The sequence below is a fragment of the Ptychodera flava genome, chromosome 6 (assembly GCF_041260155.1).
Source record: "Ptychodera flava strain L36383 chromosome 6, AS_Pfla_20210202, whole genome shotgun sequence".
Classification (NCBI taxonomy): Eukaryota; Metazoa; Hemichordata; class Enteropneusta; family Ptychoderidae; genus Ptychodera; species Ptychodera flava.
This window is the reverse complement of record NC_091933.1, coordinates 26,871,787-26,886,405: the sequence shown is the minus strand read 5'-3', so window position 1 is coordinate 26,886,405 and position 14,619 is coordinate 26,871,787. Positions and strand designations below refer to the sequence as shown.

At 37.8% G+C, this 14,619-nt stretch overlaps 1 protein-coding gene across 3 annotated transcripts in view; it reads left to right on the top strand.

The window, feature by feature from the left end:
* The window catches only part of LOC139135351 (uncharacterized), a 121,101-nt gene that overhangs the window by 45,855 nt on the left and 60,627 nt on the right, over positions 1–14,619 (top strand). For all 3 annotated transcript variants that reach the window (XM_070702702.1, XM_070702700.1, XM_070702701.1), the window contains exons 28-31: positions 6,494–6,570; positions 6,867–6,977; positions 7,562–7,735; positions 8,213–8,341. In XM_070702702.1, the coding sequence (XP_070558803.1) occupies positions 6,494–6,570; positions 6,867–6,977; positions 7,562–7,735; positions 8,213–8,341 (491 nt within the window). The remainder of the gene's footprint in view (positions 1–6,493; positions 6,571–6,866; positions 6,978–7,561; positions 7,736–8,212; positions 8,342–14,619) is intronic.

The window sequence follows — 14,619 nt, the reverse complement described above, 5'->3', positions numbered from 1 at the left end:
GTTAAAGACAGAGAAAGAAGAAAGTCTCAACTTGTCAATTTGATAGTGACATTGGAAGTCTTTTTTGATACTGATATAGGTTTTAGATGTGTCAGACATGAGCTTTGATTTGCTGTTTGTACCATTTTGATGGCAGATGCGAGTTTGGTCAAGACCAGAGGCGGTACATGCCCTGAACTACTCTATGCATACTGGCAGTGAAATGTTAACATTCTTTGAGGACTACTGGAATATACCATATCCATTACCAAAAGAAGGTAAGTTTTCAAGACATGGACCTCAGAAACCATCATGAATAAAATTTCTCAAACTGTGATCTTTGAACTTAACTCTCAGTTGATTTTATGTACATGTATACTACTATGTATATACATAGCATCATTTGAAAACATACCAAGTGTATGTAAAAATGCATTAAACCTTGTCAAAAATTTACAAGCAACATGTAATTCCTGTACCCAACCCTGTGGTTCTATATTTTTTAAATCTCCTAATTGAAATTGAATCATTTATCGAACATGAATATTGCAATCCTATCATCAGCTGCTGGGTGAAACAATCATGTGATGAATAAACACACAACCTTGTATGTGATTTGTTGTAGCCATATATGGAAATAAGTTGCATTAGAAGTCTCTGAAAATTCACAGCTTGTTTGTACATTTCCAATCTAAAATTAATCACTCTTTATTCTAAGATATGGTTGCAATCCCTGATTTCTACTTTGGTGCCATGGAGAACTGGGGCTTGGTATTGTACAGAGAAACTGCCCTACTTTATGACCCAGATGTAAACACGCATTTCAGAAAACACAGTGTGGCGGCCATTATTGCGCATGAGTTAGCTCACATGGTAAGTGGAAAAGACTTCAGTCAGCATCATGGGCATACATGAGCCTAATGCAGTGTTTTTGCTAAGGTTTGGGAATATCGGTAAATGATTTGGGAACCCCGGTAACATTGCTGCTGTCCCCTAATCTGATTGCATTGATATACCAAGGGGAACCCCGGTAAAATGACTGGGGAACCCCGGTAACATTTACCGGGGTACCGGCCTTAACAAAAACACTGCTAATGTCAGCTTGAAGGTAATTTACTTGTGTTGCATGTGGAAATTATCAACCATCAGATTTCCATCACTTGTTATTTTGGAGCAACAGTGCATAAGGACTAGTACAAAAACAATCTGACTCCCAGTGTGCCCGCTAAGATTTAAGATTTCTGAATGAAGTGTGAGTCAATTTATGGATATCCTGAAATTTCAACAAGGCAACCTCATTCCAATACACATAATTTGTACAATTTTCTTTAGCCATTAATGGTAAAGCTCTTTAGTCCGGAGTGCAGACCCAAATTGTATAAGATAGCCCCGAACAGGGACTAATGAGCCTGAGGGCAGGTGACAATTGGCAAGACATTAGAAGGCAAATGGTCTCCTGCCTCAACGAGTACCAATATATATCTGTCCCATTCAGAGGCTACAATGTTATAATTACCTGCCAAGTATTTTGGTTTGATATGCAAATAAGATACTTGATTTTCATGACAGACGAAACTCCTTACTAATAAGAAAATCAGGCAATTTTGATCCTTGAACAGAATGTGTACATTTGAATCACTGTTATTCAGTTTATTGATTTTTCTTACATACCTTTGTAAAAAAGAACCAGATTTCTTGTGTTTAACATGCAATTTGATAATTTTTAAAACCTGAAGTTGGCAAGCAGAAAATAGTTCTTGGTCAATATCAATGTCATCAACAAGTTACCATCAAATCCTATGGAGTGTAAGACGTTTGATATATGCAGACATGTAATAAAGCACAGGTACAGCAATGTAAATTATATTTTTTGCAGTGGTTTGGAAATTTGGTAACTTTAGAATGGTGGGATCATGTGTGGTTGAATGAAGGCTATGCAAGCTTCTATGAGTATCCAGCCCTGGAGAAAGTGGAGCCAACCTGGGATGCAGTAAGTTTGTTGCGTTTGTGAATAATTCCCCAGAAACAGATCCTAGAAAATGAATAGAGTGGATATGATGATACTTATGTAAGATGTTCACAGTGACAGCTCATTGATTTGTTAAAACTGCCTAGATCAAGGGCTAACCCAGCATTGGATATGAATTTCAAGCTTTTAGCATCTGTCTTATATTTGCAGTGGAATGAGTTCTATTTACTACAATTTTGCCACCATGACTTCTTGGTGTATTTTACATTTTCATACTTTTCTTATAATTTTTATCACAGTTTGACCAGTTCCACCCTCGAGATGACCTCTACCGAGCCCTGGACTTTGACGATTCCTGGTCTTCTCATCCTACAGTAAGACCAGTGGGTTGGCCAGATGACATTTGGAGTCAGTTTGACAGAATTGCATATCAGAGGGTATGGAGTCACTTTCTGTCAATCAATCTGTCAATTTCCATTTGTCTACTGACATGTATTCCTTTCTATCAAATTTGTTATGGTAATTTAGTCAATTTAATGACAGTTTATGACAAATCTATTTCCAGTTTTCAGATTATCAAAATACCAATATAAAGCTGTCTCTCAGTGCTCAGTCAGTTTTCTATAGGCAGTGAAAATACAACGAAAAACACAAACTTCAATGGAGCATATCTTTTTGATAAATTTCTTTCTTTTCTGTTTTAAGGGTTCATGCATGAACATGATGATGGAGACATTCCTTGGAAATGAAACATTCAAGACAGGACTGTACAATTACCTGATGAAATACCAGTATTCAAATGCTGTATCAGATCAGCTGTTTGCTGAACTTACTAAGGCAAGCATCAAAGCTGTCCAATTCCATATTTCATGGACAATGCACCTTTCTTTATGATACTTCCAGTGCCGTTCATGGTGTCTGTTTGTAGAATGAGTCATCTTCACATATGGACAGATACATGGTAGCTGTTTGTACCGTATATTGTGTAATTGTCTGTACAACCCTGAAACGTCTTGTGTCACTTGTGGCTTCCATACACTGTCAGGCATTACTTAAATTCTGCAGATTTAGGGATCTGAGAAACAAGTTTTACTGTGTTGTCATTTGAAATTAAGTGTTCACTTCCTTATTAAAATGACTTATTCGCTAGTCTTCGCTCAACATTTTATGGTCCAAGGCATCAGTGCAGTGGATATTTGCTTCTCCCCCTGATGGCAATCTAAGTGTGTGTGTATTAAAGTTTGGCATGTTTCAAAGTTGTATGTGTACTTCATTTGTGCACTGCTGTATAATGCATCTGTATAACATTTGAATGCAGTGAAATCTGTCAGTTTGCCACACATTTTGGATGCAGAAAGTATCTTTGGATACAGGTGCTCACGAATTATATTTAGTTCATTGTTAGACAATTGGCCTGAAAATTTTGCCCTTAACCCTTTCACCACCATGGTTTGGCCCAAACCCATTGTTATCAATGGCAATTGTGGACCTGTATACAGAGAATTGGGGGTTAACAGGTTAAGTCAGAGGGTTTCTTATTGATGAGAGAGTAGTCTCTAACCTGGGTTCACCATACATGGTTGTGCTCTTTGTTGTAGGATTTTAGATACATGATTGCTCCCTTCATGTTACAATCAAAATGGAAATGAAACTAGGTGATTGTATGTCATTTGCATCATCCACTTTTACAGGCTGATGAAGGCAAAAAGGACACTGATGTGAAGAAAGTGATGGACACCTGGCTGCTACAGATGGGATATCCAATTGTCACAGTCACACGTGATAGAAATGACATACATGCTGACCAGGAGAGATTCATCATGGATCCTAATGAGGCACCCAATGAGAAGTACTATGATATGGGGTAAGAAGATCTCTATTCAAACAGCGTGAAACTCTTCTCAATAGAAAACGTCTGTTTGACAGAAGTGGTAAATGTAGAACATTCAAAACATGAGAGCAGCCTGACTTTTCTCCATTCTTTGACTGGATATCACAGTCAACAGGATATTACAGTCAGGAAACATTTAATTCAGTCAAGGAATGTTATCTTTCTGTTTGGAAAATGGTAAATATAGCTCTTGGATACAACAGTGTCAAAGCATTACTGCACAGTTGTTTACATTACACCAATTTTTTTACTGAATAAATCTCTCAATGACAATTAATGGTGCATGTGATGTCACACCCTGTCTGAAACCTTGTGCAATCTTGTACCTGCTTGTCCACAGTTATAAGTGGTACGTGCATCTGACATATACCGACCAAAAGGAGATGGAGTTTGAAAATCCAAGTGAAAAATGGATGGACATGGGATCAGGTACAGTGCTCATTCCGTGAATCCTACTAGACCCATACACCAGAATCTGTCGATGGCACTTGATTTAAAATGCTTTCTGATTTCTACAGGAGATATTCTAAAAGTGGTTCTGTATGACACCACATGAATTATGAAAATAAGAAAGACTTTAATGTAGATAAATGATGAAAGCCCTGTACAAAGTGTGAATAAACAAAATTGTAAAGGACTGGCAAAAATATCAACAAACTGCAAAAGTAATTGCAAAAGTACAAAATTTTAAAATGGCTAATACTTATTAAATAAAAAGGAAAATAGCACTTTGAGTAATGTGCATCCTTGAGTTAATATTGCCATTGCTTTCCATTCATAGGTAATGTACCTGAATATGTAAAGTCAAACTGTAACACAAAATAAGGACCAGTACTCCACAGTCACACTACCTTCATTATTTTTTATCTTTCATAAATATATTGTTTGATTATGTGGGCGACAACTCTTCTTTTCAGCTGACTTTGCACTACAGCCATCTTTGTCTGATGATGATTGGTACCTGGTAAATATTGACCACAGGGGATTCTATCGCGTGAAATATGAAAATGAAAACTGGGATAAATTGGCAAAGTACCTCAAAGAAGAAGATCATACTGTAAGTTTCTTCTTTAAAATTGTTGATTTCATTCACTGTAATTACAGGGATTGTGAAAGTATTGTTCAGAATGTAATACATGCAGCAATATCAGTATATGCATACATACAGTATTGATATTACTCAGTTACTCTACTACTTCAGTGGACCACAATATTTATCTGAAACATTAAAAGTGCATCACCCTACAATACCTCTCCATCCCTCCTCTAATGCATCTCTTAAGCAATATTGTTTAGCTACACTGGTCCCTAAGCATAGAATAAAATCCCTACCATCGGCGCAAACCTCCACCACTCTTCGTTCCTGATTCCTTTTGTCATGCTCTCAAGACACATTTATTCAAACACAGATTTTATTTTCCATTTGTTCTTTTGTTTTCAACAGTTTTTCTTACTCTCTCCTGCCACTAGAGCTGAATGAGATAATAAATTTCCTTTACTACTACTATTAGGCCAAAATAAAAAGATTGTTTCTGGTCCAGACATGCGTCATTTCAGAACCTGCGTGTCATGTCTTTTGTTTTAGGTTACATACTTATCAGTGCAGCTACCCTTGATATTGTGTCTGTATGTCCCAAATAGGCTAAAAAGAAAACAGAAGTACCCGTATTATGCAGCCAGTGATAAAAGACAATAACTGTTGCATCAATAGTGCCAAACCAACATTGTTAGGAATAAAAAAAAAAGAAAGAAAAAAGAAAGAAAAGCGCATCGCTGCATCACTTTTGCTGAATGTCCAGGACCAGAAATAATTTTTTTGGTCTTATTATTATACAGCATTGAGTGTCATGAGGATGAAAGTATACGTTTGCTTCCTTGTTGAACTGTGAATCGCCTCTAAACAAACTGTTAGACGTACACCTCAATTGCCAGAGGGGAAACAAATGTACCGATATGGTGTTATCCATGTATGGCCTTATATGACATACTTCATCTATTTTCCTCATGGAAAGATTGATAATTTTTTCCACTTTCACTCATCTCAAATGTAGACATTACCACCAGTTTTGAATACCTTTTCTAATGTATGTGCATGAATATAGGGCCTTGTCAAACATATGTACCAGGTAACAATTGTCTGCACCAAACAGTTTTCAAAATCAAATACTACACAGTGGGTTGTTCAATCTCAAGTGAGCATGTACAACTTTTGTTGCTTGCAGACCATCCCAGTCAGGACCAGGTCACAACTTATTGAAGAAGCATTTTCCATTGCACATGCCCACCAAATGGACCAGGTCTACTCCATCAAACTGCTAGAATATCTTTCCAAGGAGACGGAACACCTACCTTGGTACACAGCAATACTTAAGACATGGTCACACCAGAGATATGCTGAAGAGAACTGCAGCATATGGTTATTTAGAGGTACAATGTTTTAGATTAGGTCAGCAATCATATAAATGTAATTATGAGTCACATTTCTTGACAAAATGTAATATGTTTGATGCTTTAAAAAGAATTGCAACTGCAGTTTGACAACAATGATAAATTTGTTTAGCATAGTGCCTCAAGTGCCAGAGTGTTCTTTTGATTGTTTTCAGTAATATCGAGCTAGCTTTAAACTCAATTATAAATCTTCTTCCTTCATCCAGGAACATCTTCGATCCCTCATAAACAGCATTTACTGGGAAAAGCGATGGGACTTCAGTCATGACGATCATCTCTCATAGTAAGATTTTTTGGTACTTAACAGATGACTCTTGCTGGCTGCAAACGTGTCCCGAAATTTTCATATCAATTATTAAGAGACACAGTATGTTATATTTCAGCAGTTTCTTATTAAAATATTTTTGTAAACTTGAGATGGTGTACATGAAAGTGTAATGAGGAATGAAACATATAAAATGTGCTACAAAGTTGTGACATAGAAAGGACTAGCAAGACACTTATGAAAAAGACGGGTATAACTTTTGTGGATATGTATATAGCAATGTACATTTTTTCCATATTTACCTTTAATCATAGTTACAAGCAAATTGATGCTCTGACAACAGCCTGTTACTATGGACACCAAGACTGTGTTGACAGTGCCAAGATGCAGTTCAGTCAGTGGCTGGACAACCCTGAAGACACTTCGTAAGTTGGAAAAACATGAAAATTTAGAGATAAAATAAATGCTAGATATAGATAGACAGACACTGAGTGAGAGTGTGTGAGTTAATGAGTGATTTGCATGTTGTTGTGTATTTTTGATATTAGTAATATTGATGGTTCATACGAATTATATGAGTAGCTTAAAGGTAAAATACATTTTTACAATGCTCTCTGATCTACCACATATGTGCGCATATTTTGAAGATATTGGAATAAATTAATTTTTCACCATCATATTTTTGTGAAAGTAAAACATTTAACCATAGAGAAAAAAAAAGAGGGATGACGGCCATTTTGAATTTCAACTAATTTGTTACAACAGTACAAAACTTTGAATAGTGATCCCTGGTTTTCAATATGGATTTTGAAAGAAAATACTTTGAAGTTTTCTTGAGAAACTTTGAGCAAAAGTTTATGTCCCTCACTTTTGTGGCACATACCACCTTAAAGAATTTTCTTACGAAAGACATCAGAGAGAGACTTGTAAAGTTGATACAGAAGTGTACATTGTCAGTAACATTATTCTATCAATGGAAAAGACTTCATGAAACATTGTAAATCCACAGGTTGATCCATGTCAATATCAAGAGTACAGTGTATTGCACTGCAATCAAGTATGGCACTGAAGACGTCTGGGAGAGGACGTGGAGCCTATACGACAGTGGGGATATTCCATCAAGTGAGAGAAGTGCAATAAGATCTGCATTAGCATGTACAGAGAAGCAATGGCTGATCAGGAGGTAAGGCCAATGGATGCCTTTCTACCAGTCTTGACATTTCAGGGCATGTCAACCCTCATAATTCTAGTGAAAGCAGCTTTCAGTACACAAGATCCAGTTTGAAAAACAAATTTGATGCACAGGGACAATACATGTAAGATATCCTTGTCAAAAGATAAAGAGTCCAACATCTGGAATAGTCAATGGGCAGGATGTTAATCTGTTTACCCCGATTTTCTAAATAAATGAATAGGTCCACAATAACCATTGAGAACAGTGGATTTGGGTTAAGCCATGATGGTGAAAGGGTTAAAGTGTAAAAGTAAAATCTTTGTTTTTTGTGCCATTTTGATTTTTTTATGCCACAGAGACAACCATGAATATAATATTTATTTCAATGTACGGGAAAAAAGAAATTTGAAAAAAAATATAACACTGACAGCTAAATGGAACACCAACTGCATGTCATCCATTAATGACATTTTGTATTTGTTTTAGATACCTGGAGTATGCTCTTGCTAAAAACCAAGCTAACAGTGTTATCGGTGATGTGTTACGCAACTCTCCATATGGATACTCTCTGGCATTAGAGTTCACCACAGCAAACTGGGATGCTCTCAGAGAAGCGTAAGTCATCTAAAGGATAAGTACACCCCCAGCTGCTTGGCAAAAAACAGGTGTGCATGGTAGTTAAGGAAGAATGCGCCTCGGGGACAGATATTCCGACTCTCAAATTTCTACAATTCTTTTCTGACATACCACATGTGGGGATTCATGTTTTGGATTCATGAGAAAGAAAAACTTTCACCGTCTTAGTTTTCGAAAATCAAAATTTTTATTTTTCCCCATACAGTTAACACAGGGATGGTGGCCATTTTGAATTGTAAATATTGGAAAATCTCAGGTAATTTGTCTCTCAAGTGTTAACCTTTCAGTTCCTGTCATTGATGTATTAACGTTATTAGTCAGCCTTTGACTTTGGACCTTACTGAGCATGTGCGAAGTTTTCCCGCCAGTCTTTTTCTAGCTTGGAGCTGTGGGTTCCTTGTGAAGTGTGTAACAGTTTTGCTAAGCGAATGTTCATGCTGTTGAATACAGAATCTCACTTTTTGGGAACTTATCAATGGTAGCAGAGCATAACGATGGCTCACAGTGGTAGTTATAAAAACCCTCCGTCTCTTGGACCCAATACTGTGTATGAAACATGGAAAAAAGAGGTGGAGGTATGGCAGTTGATGACAGATGTCGACAAGAAAAAACAAGCCTTGGCAGTAACATTGACGTTGACTGGCCAAGCAAGAGCCAAGGCGCTTGAGCTGGATGTTGCTGAGATGAATTCAGACGATGGTATGAACAAATTGATTTCTGCACTCGATTCCTTGTTCAAGAAAGAAACTGTTGATTTGGCTTACGAAGCATATTCAAATTTTGATTCCTACAGAAAGATGGCGGATGTGCACATGTCGGACTATGTTATTGAATTTGAACGTCGATATACGCAATGCAAAAAATATGAAATGACACTTCCTGATGCAGTTTTGTCATTCAAGTTATTGGATAGTGCAGATTTATCGCAAACTGAAAGACAACTTGTCTTAACTGCTGCATCAGATATGAAATTTTCTTCGATGAAATCTGCACTGAAACGTATTTTTGGTGACAGTCACTTCACTCAAGATGGCGACTATGGGAGTGCTACGGCCTCTGCCAGTACGGGTATAAAAATAAAGCAAGAGTCAGCTTTCTTCACGCAGAAATCTCAACAAAACAGAAGTTATAGACGGATTGATTCCCAAAGTTCAGCAAGTCAGAGATATAAAAAGCCAAGTCGTTCACTCAAAGGGACAAATCCACTTGATAAATTTGGCAGACGTACGAAGTGTATGATTTGTCAGTCAGTTTTTCATTGGGCTAAGGACTGTCAACATAGAAGTGATCCTGCTGCTACCAAAATTACAGAAGATGATAGTACTTCAAGTGAAGTTTGCAACTTAGTATTGTTTGCCAAAGATGATAGAACAGACAATGAAATATTTATGACTGAATCTTTTGGATGTGCAGTGATTGATACTGCCTGCACCCGCACAGTATGTGGTCGAAAGTGGTTAGACAATTATATTTGTAACTTGGATGATATGCAGAAGTCTAAAGTGAAGACTGCTCCAAGTAACAGAGGATTTAAATTTGGAGATGGTGTCCAGGTAAACTCCACACAAACTGTTAGACTGCCAGCTAAAATAGGGAGCACTAAATGTGAAATTGACACTGAAGTCGTTGATGTTGATATACCCCTGCTGCTCAGTAAAGCATCTCTGAAACGTGCAGGTACTTTGCTGGATCTTGAAAATGATAAAGCAGAAATGTTCAAGAATCCAGTAAAATTGGAATTCACATCAAGTGGACATTATTGTGTGGACATAAGAAATATTGATGGTGTACAGAAACATGAGCAGGCAAGTGAAGTGTTGATTAACAAAAACATCAGCAAAGTGGATCACAAAGTTCTGACAAAGCTACATCAGCAGTTTGGACATGCGTCAGCTGACCGACTAAAGAAATTGCTTGAAAGTGCCGGTACAACTGACACAGAAGTATTTAAGACTCTGACTAATGTTGTTGCTAATTGTGAAGTGTGCCATAAATACAAGAAACCAGCACCGAAGCCGGCAGTTGGCTTTCCCTTAGCCACAGACTTTAATGAAACTGTTGCTGTTGATCTTCATGAACTAGAGAGAAACGTTTGGTATCTTCACATCATTGATGAATTTACTCGCTTTAGTGCTGGAACAGTAATTAGGAGCAAACAGTCATCAGTTTTCACAGACAAATTTATTGAGAAATGGATCAGTATTCATGGGGCACCAAAGAGACTCTACAGTGACAATGGGGGAGAATTCAATAGTGCAGAAGTTCGTGATATGTGTGAAAATTTCAATATTGAACCTAAGACAACCGCAGCTTTCAGTCCATGGAGTAATGGACTTTTGGAGAGACACAATCAAGTGCTTACTGACATTATGAGAAAAGTGAAAGCAGAAAGAAAATGTGACTGGTCAACATCCTTAAACTGGGCATTGATTGCCAAAAACAGTCTATGCAGTATCAATGGATATAGTGCATATCAGCTGGTATATGGTAGGAATCCTAATCTGCCTTCAGTCCTTGTGGACAAGCCTCCAGCCTTAGAAGGTACCACGACAAGTCAAGTTGTTGCCAAAAATGTGACATCGATGTATGCTGCAAGAAAGGCATTCACAGAAAGTGAGTGTTCTGAAAGAATACGAAGAGCGCTGAGAAAGCAGACTCGTCCGACGCCTGATCTCTGTGAGATGGGTGACAAAGTTTACTACAAACGTCCTGATTGTCCTGAGTGGAAAGGGCCAGCTACTGTCATTGGACAGGATGGCGCAGTTGTATTAGTACGGCATGGTGGTGTAGTTATCCGTGTACATCGGTGTAGACTCAGTAAAACTCAACAGACAGAACATGATAACTCTGTCAAAACAGAACATAGTACTAGTAAAATAGAAAATGATGACCAGTTGGATAATGATGAAGAAAAGGCAACAGTGGAGGAAACTGAGAGTGATACAGAAGAAGATGATGAAGACAGTACAGATACAGAAAATGCAAGTGTTGCAGTACATCCTATCAGAAATGTTGCTGTCATCAAGCCTGGTAGTATGGTCTCCTATAGACATGAGGAAAATGATTCCAGAGTGTCAGCTAAAGTATTAAGCAGAGCTGGCAAAGTATCAGGAAAGTTTAAAAACTGGTACAATCTTGAATATATGGAGCCAGATGAGATAAATGGTGTCAGACAATCAGTTGATTTAAGTCAGGTTGCTGATTTAGAAATTCATCAGCCTCCAGACATGAGTATCCAGGATGAAAATGTCATGATGTTGGATGATTTATCAATGATGGATGCAAAATTGGCAGAACTTGACAGTTGGAAACAAAATAAAGTGTACATTGAAGTACCAGATACAGGACAAAAATGTATATCAACTAGATGGGTGAACACTTTGAAAACTACACCTGATGGCATCAAACCCAAAGCTCGACTAGTGGTCAGAGGCTTTGAAGAAATAGACCACGAACAAATACTCAAAGATTCACCCACATGTGGAAAAGAGTCCTTACGACTCATTTTGGCACTGATGGCACAGCAAAATTGGAAACCATACTCAATGGATATAAAGACAGCTTTCCTACAAGGAAAGAAATTAGAAAGAGATATTGTAATACGTCCTCCAAAAGAAGCCAATTGCCCAGGTAAAGTTTGGCATCTACAAAAATGTGTATATGGTCTTGGTGATGCTTCCCTGTACTGGTATAAACGTGTGAAATCTGTCATGATGGAAACTGGTGCTAATGTATCCAAGGTAGATCCAGCGGTGTTCTATTGGATCAGCAAGGATGGTGTGGTGATCGGCTATTTGGCAAGTCATGTGGATGACTTTGTATGGGGTGGAACACCAGAATTTGAAGCAACGGTCATCAATCATATTCGTGCAACATTGCATGTTGGTAAAGAAGGTAGCCATGCATTTCAATATGTTGGCATGGGTCTTTCAAGTGGTGACGATGAAATACGTTTGGATCAAGACAACTACATTGACAATCTGACTCCTATCGACATTAAGAGATGCAGAACTTTGGAAAAGGACATGCCACTGACTGATATTGAGAGAGATCTTTTGCGATCGAAGGTGGGTCAAATATTGTGGATAGCACATCAGAGTCGTCCAGATATATTGTTTGATGCATGTAATCTGGCAGCAAGGATCAAAAATGGGAGTGTTGAAGATCTTCTACACGCCAACAAAGTCATCAGAAGGATTAAAACTGATAGAATATCATTGAAGTTTCATCATCTTGGTGATGGAAGTTTATCTTTAGTTGTGTATAGTGATGCTTCACTTGGTAATCTCCCAGATGGCGGCAGCCAGGGTGGTCACATAATTCTTTTAGCTGGGGAGACTGGCAAATTTTCACCTATTAGTTGGAACTCCAAGAAGATTCGCCGTGTAGTACGCAGTACCTTAGCAGCAGAAACACTTGCAATGGCAGACGGCATTGATGCTGCATTGGTTATTGCTATCCTATTTGCAGAACTGACTACAGGCAAACCAACGTCTGAAGTATTACCCCTTGTGTGCCTTACAGATTGTAAGTCGCTGTGTGAAGCTGTAAAATCAACAAAAGTGGTGGGAGAAAAACGGCTAAGAATTGAAATAAGTGGAATCAAGGAACTGGTCGAGAATCATCAAATACAAAGGATAACTTGGTCAAAGGGCAAGAAACAGGTAGCAGATTGTTTGACGAAAAAAGGAGCGTCGCCTCTACTGCTGATGAAAGCACTTGCTGAAGGAATTGTTGACTTGCACTAACTTCATCTGGACAAGATTTGTGTATTTAAATTCAGTTCATGGACATGAAGAAAGACTAGAGAGATTTTTTTTTGTTTATAATGCATTCCATGCAGCAGTGTCTTGGAGGGACATTTTTCATCGGACAATTTATCAGACAATTTATTTCCTTTTGAACAAAAGAACAAGGGGAGATTGTTAATCTTTCAGTTCCTGTCATTGATGTATTAACGTTATTAGTCAGCCTTTGACTTTGGACCTTACTGAGCATGTGCGAAGTTTTCCCGCCAGTCTTTTTCTAGCTTGGAGCTGTGGGTTCCTTGTGAAGTGTGTAACAGTTTTGCTAAGCGAATGTTCATGCTGTTGAATACAGAATCTCACTTTTTGGGAACTTATCATCAAGTACCAAAGTTTGCACGGTGACCCCTGATTTTTATTCTTGCTTTGGTAAGAGAATGGTCAAAAGTTTCATCGAGGAAAGTTTGAGTGAAAGTTTAAGTTTTTCACTTGTGAGGCGCATACTATCCTAATACCAGTGGGTCCAAAGTAAATTGCTTCAATTGTTTGAACACCTGACTATAAAAGTGACAGTCTGCTGAAGTTTATTCTTTCCCAGTTTCGTACTCTGTTTTGATATTTTATTAGCCCACAGAATTGGGGGAAAGTCAAGTACACCCCAATTGCTTTTTAGAATCTCAATGCTTTTGAAGTAATGATTGGCAATCTTGTCTTGAAACCAGAGACCAATAGACACATTTGAGATAAAGATATGTAAAATCTGAGTATGCACAATGTTTGCTTAGCTGCTTGAGCGCCAAAGTCAATTTTTGTCACCTTATAAAATACACCACTGTCAATTTTTTTCTAATTTTTGCCAAACTTTTGACAGAAAACTGTAGCTAATGAAATGTGATATCCATTTGGTCCATAATTATGAAAAAACTTACAGAAAAGTTCACAAAAATCGGTAAAATATTGCATTGAAATGTTGGTGGGAAAAATTACAGCGGTCAAAGGGTTAATCTATAGGGAAGTTTTCTTAATTTTGTGTAAGGGTGTGAATGAATATTTTCTTGACATGCTTATTGTTCTCTTTGTGTGATGACTGCCGTAGATTACAGCAATAATATTATATAGGGCTCAGCCCTTGGTGTCGCGCCAGGGGTTAGGATTGGCAATGTTATTTGTATTTGATAAAATAGAATTAATTGTTACTTCATATAGTATTACGTTTGTGTGACAACTATGCCCAGTTTCCCTCTGATGGAAGCAGTTCACGTACGTACACGACGTCAAACCCTGCAGCAGTGCAGGAATAGATTTTCTGTAATGTGTAAAAATGTTGGACAAAAATTGGCAATTTTTACCATGATAACAGCCTATTGTGTTAAACAAGGGACGTATTATGCCATCTTTACCATTGCAATGGTAACCGCACTGCCCACCTTCCACTTGCAAGCTGAAAACTGGAGCGTTCTGTCTAAAAACTGTCAATTTTGAATCTAGTTATTGACACAGGGGTCGCTTTTC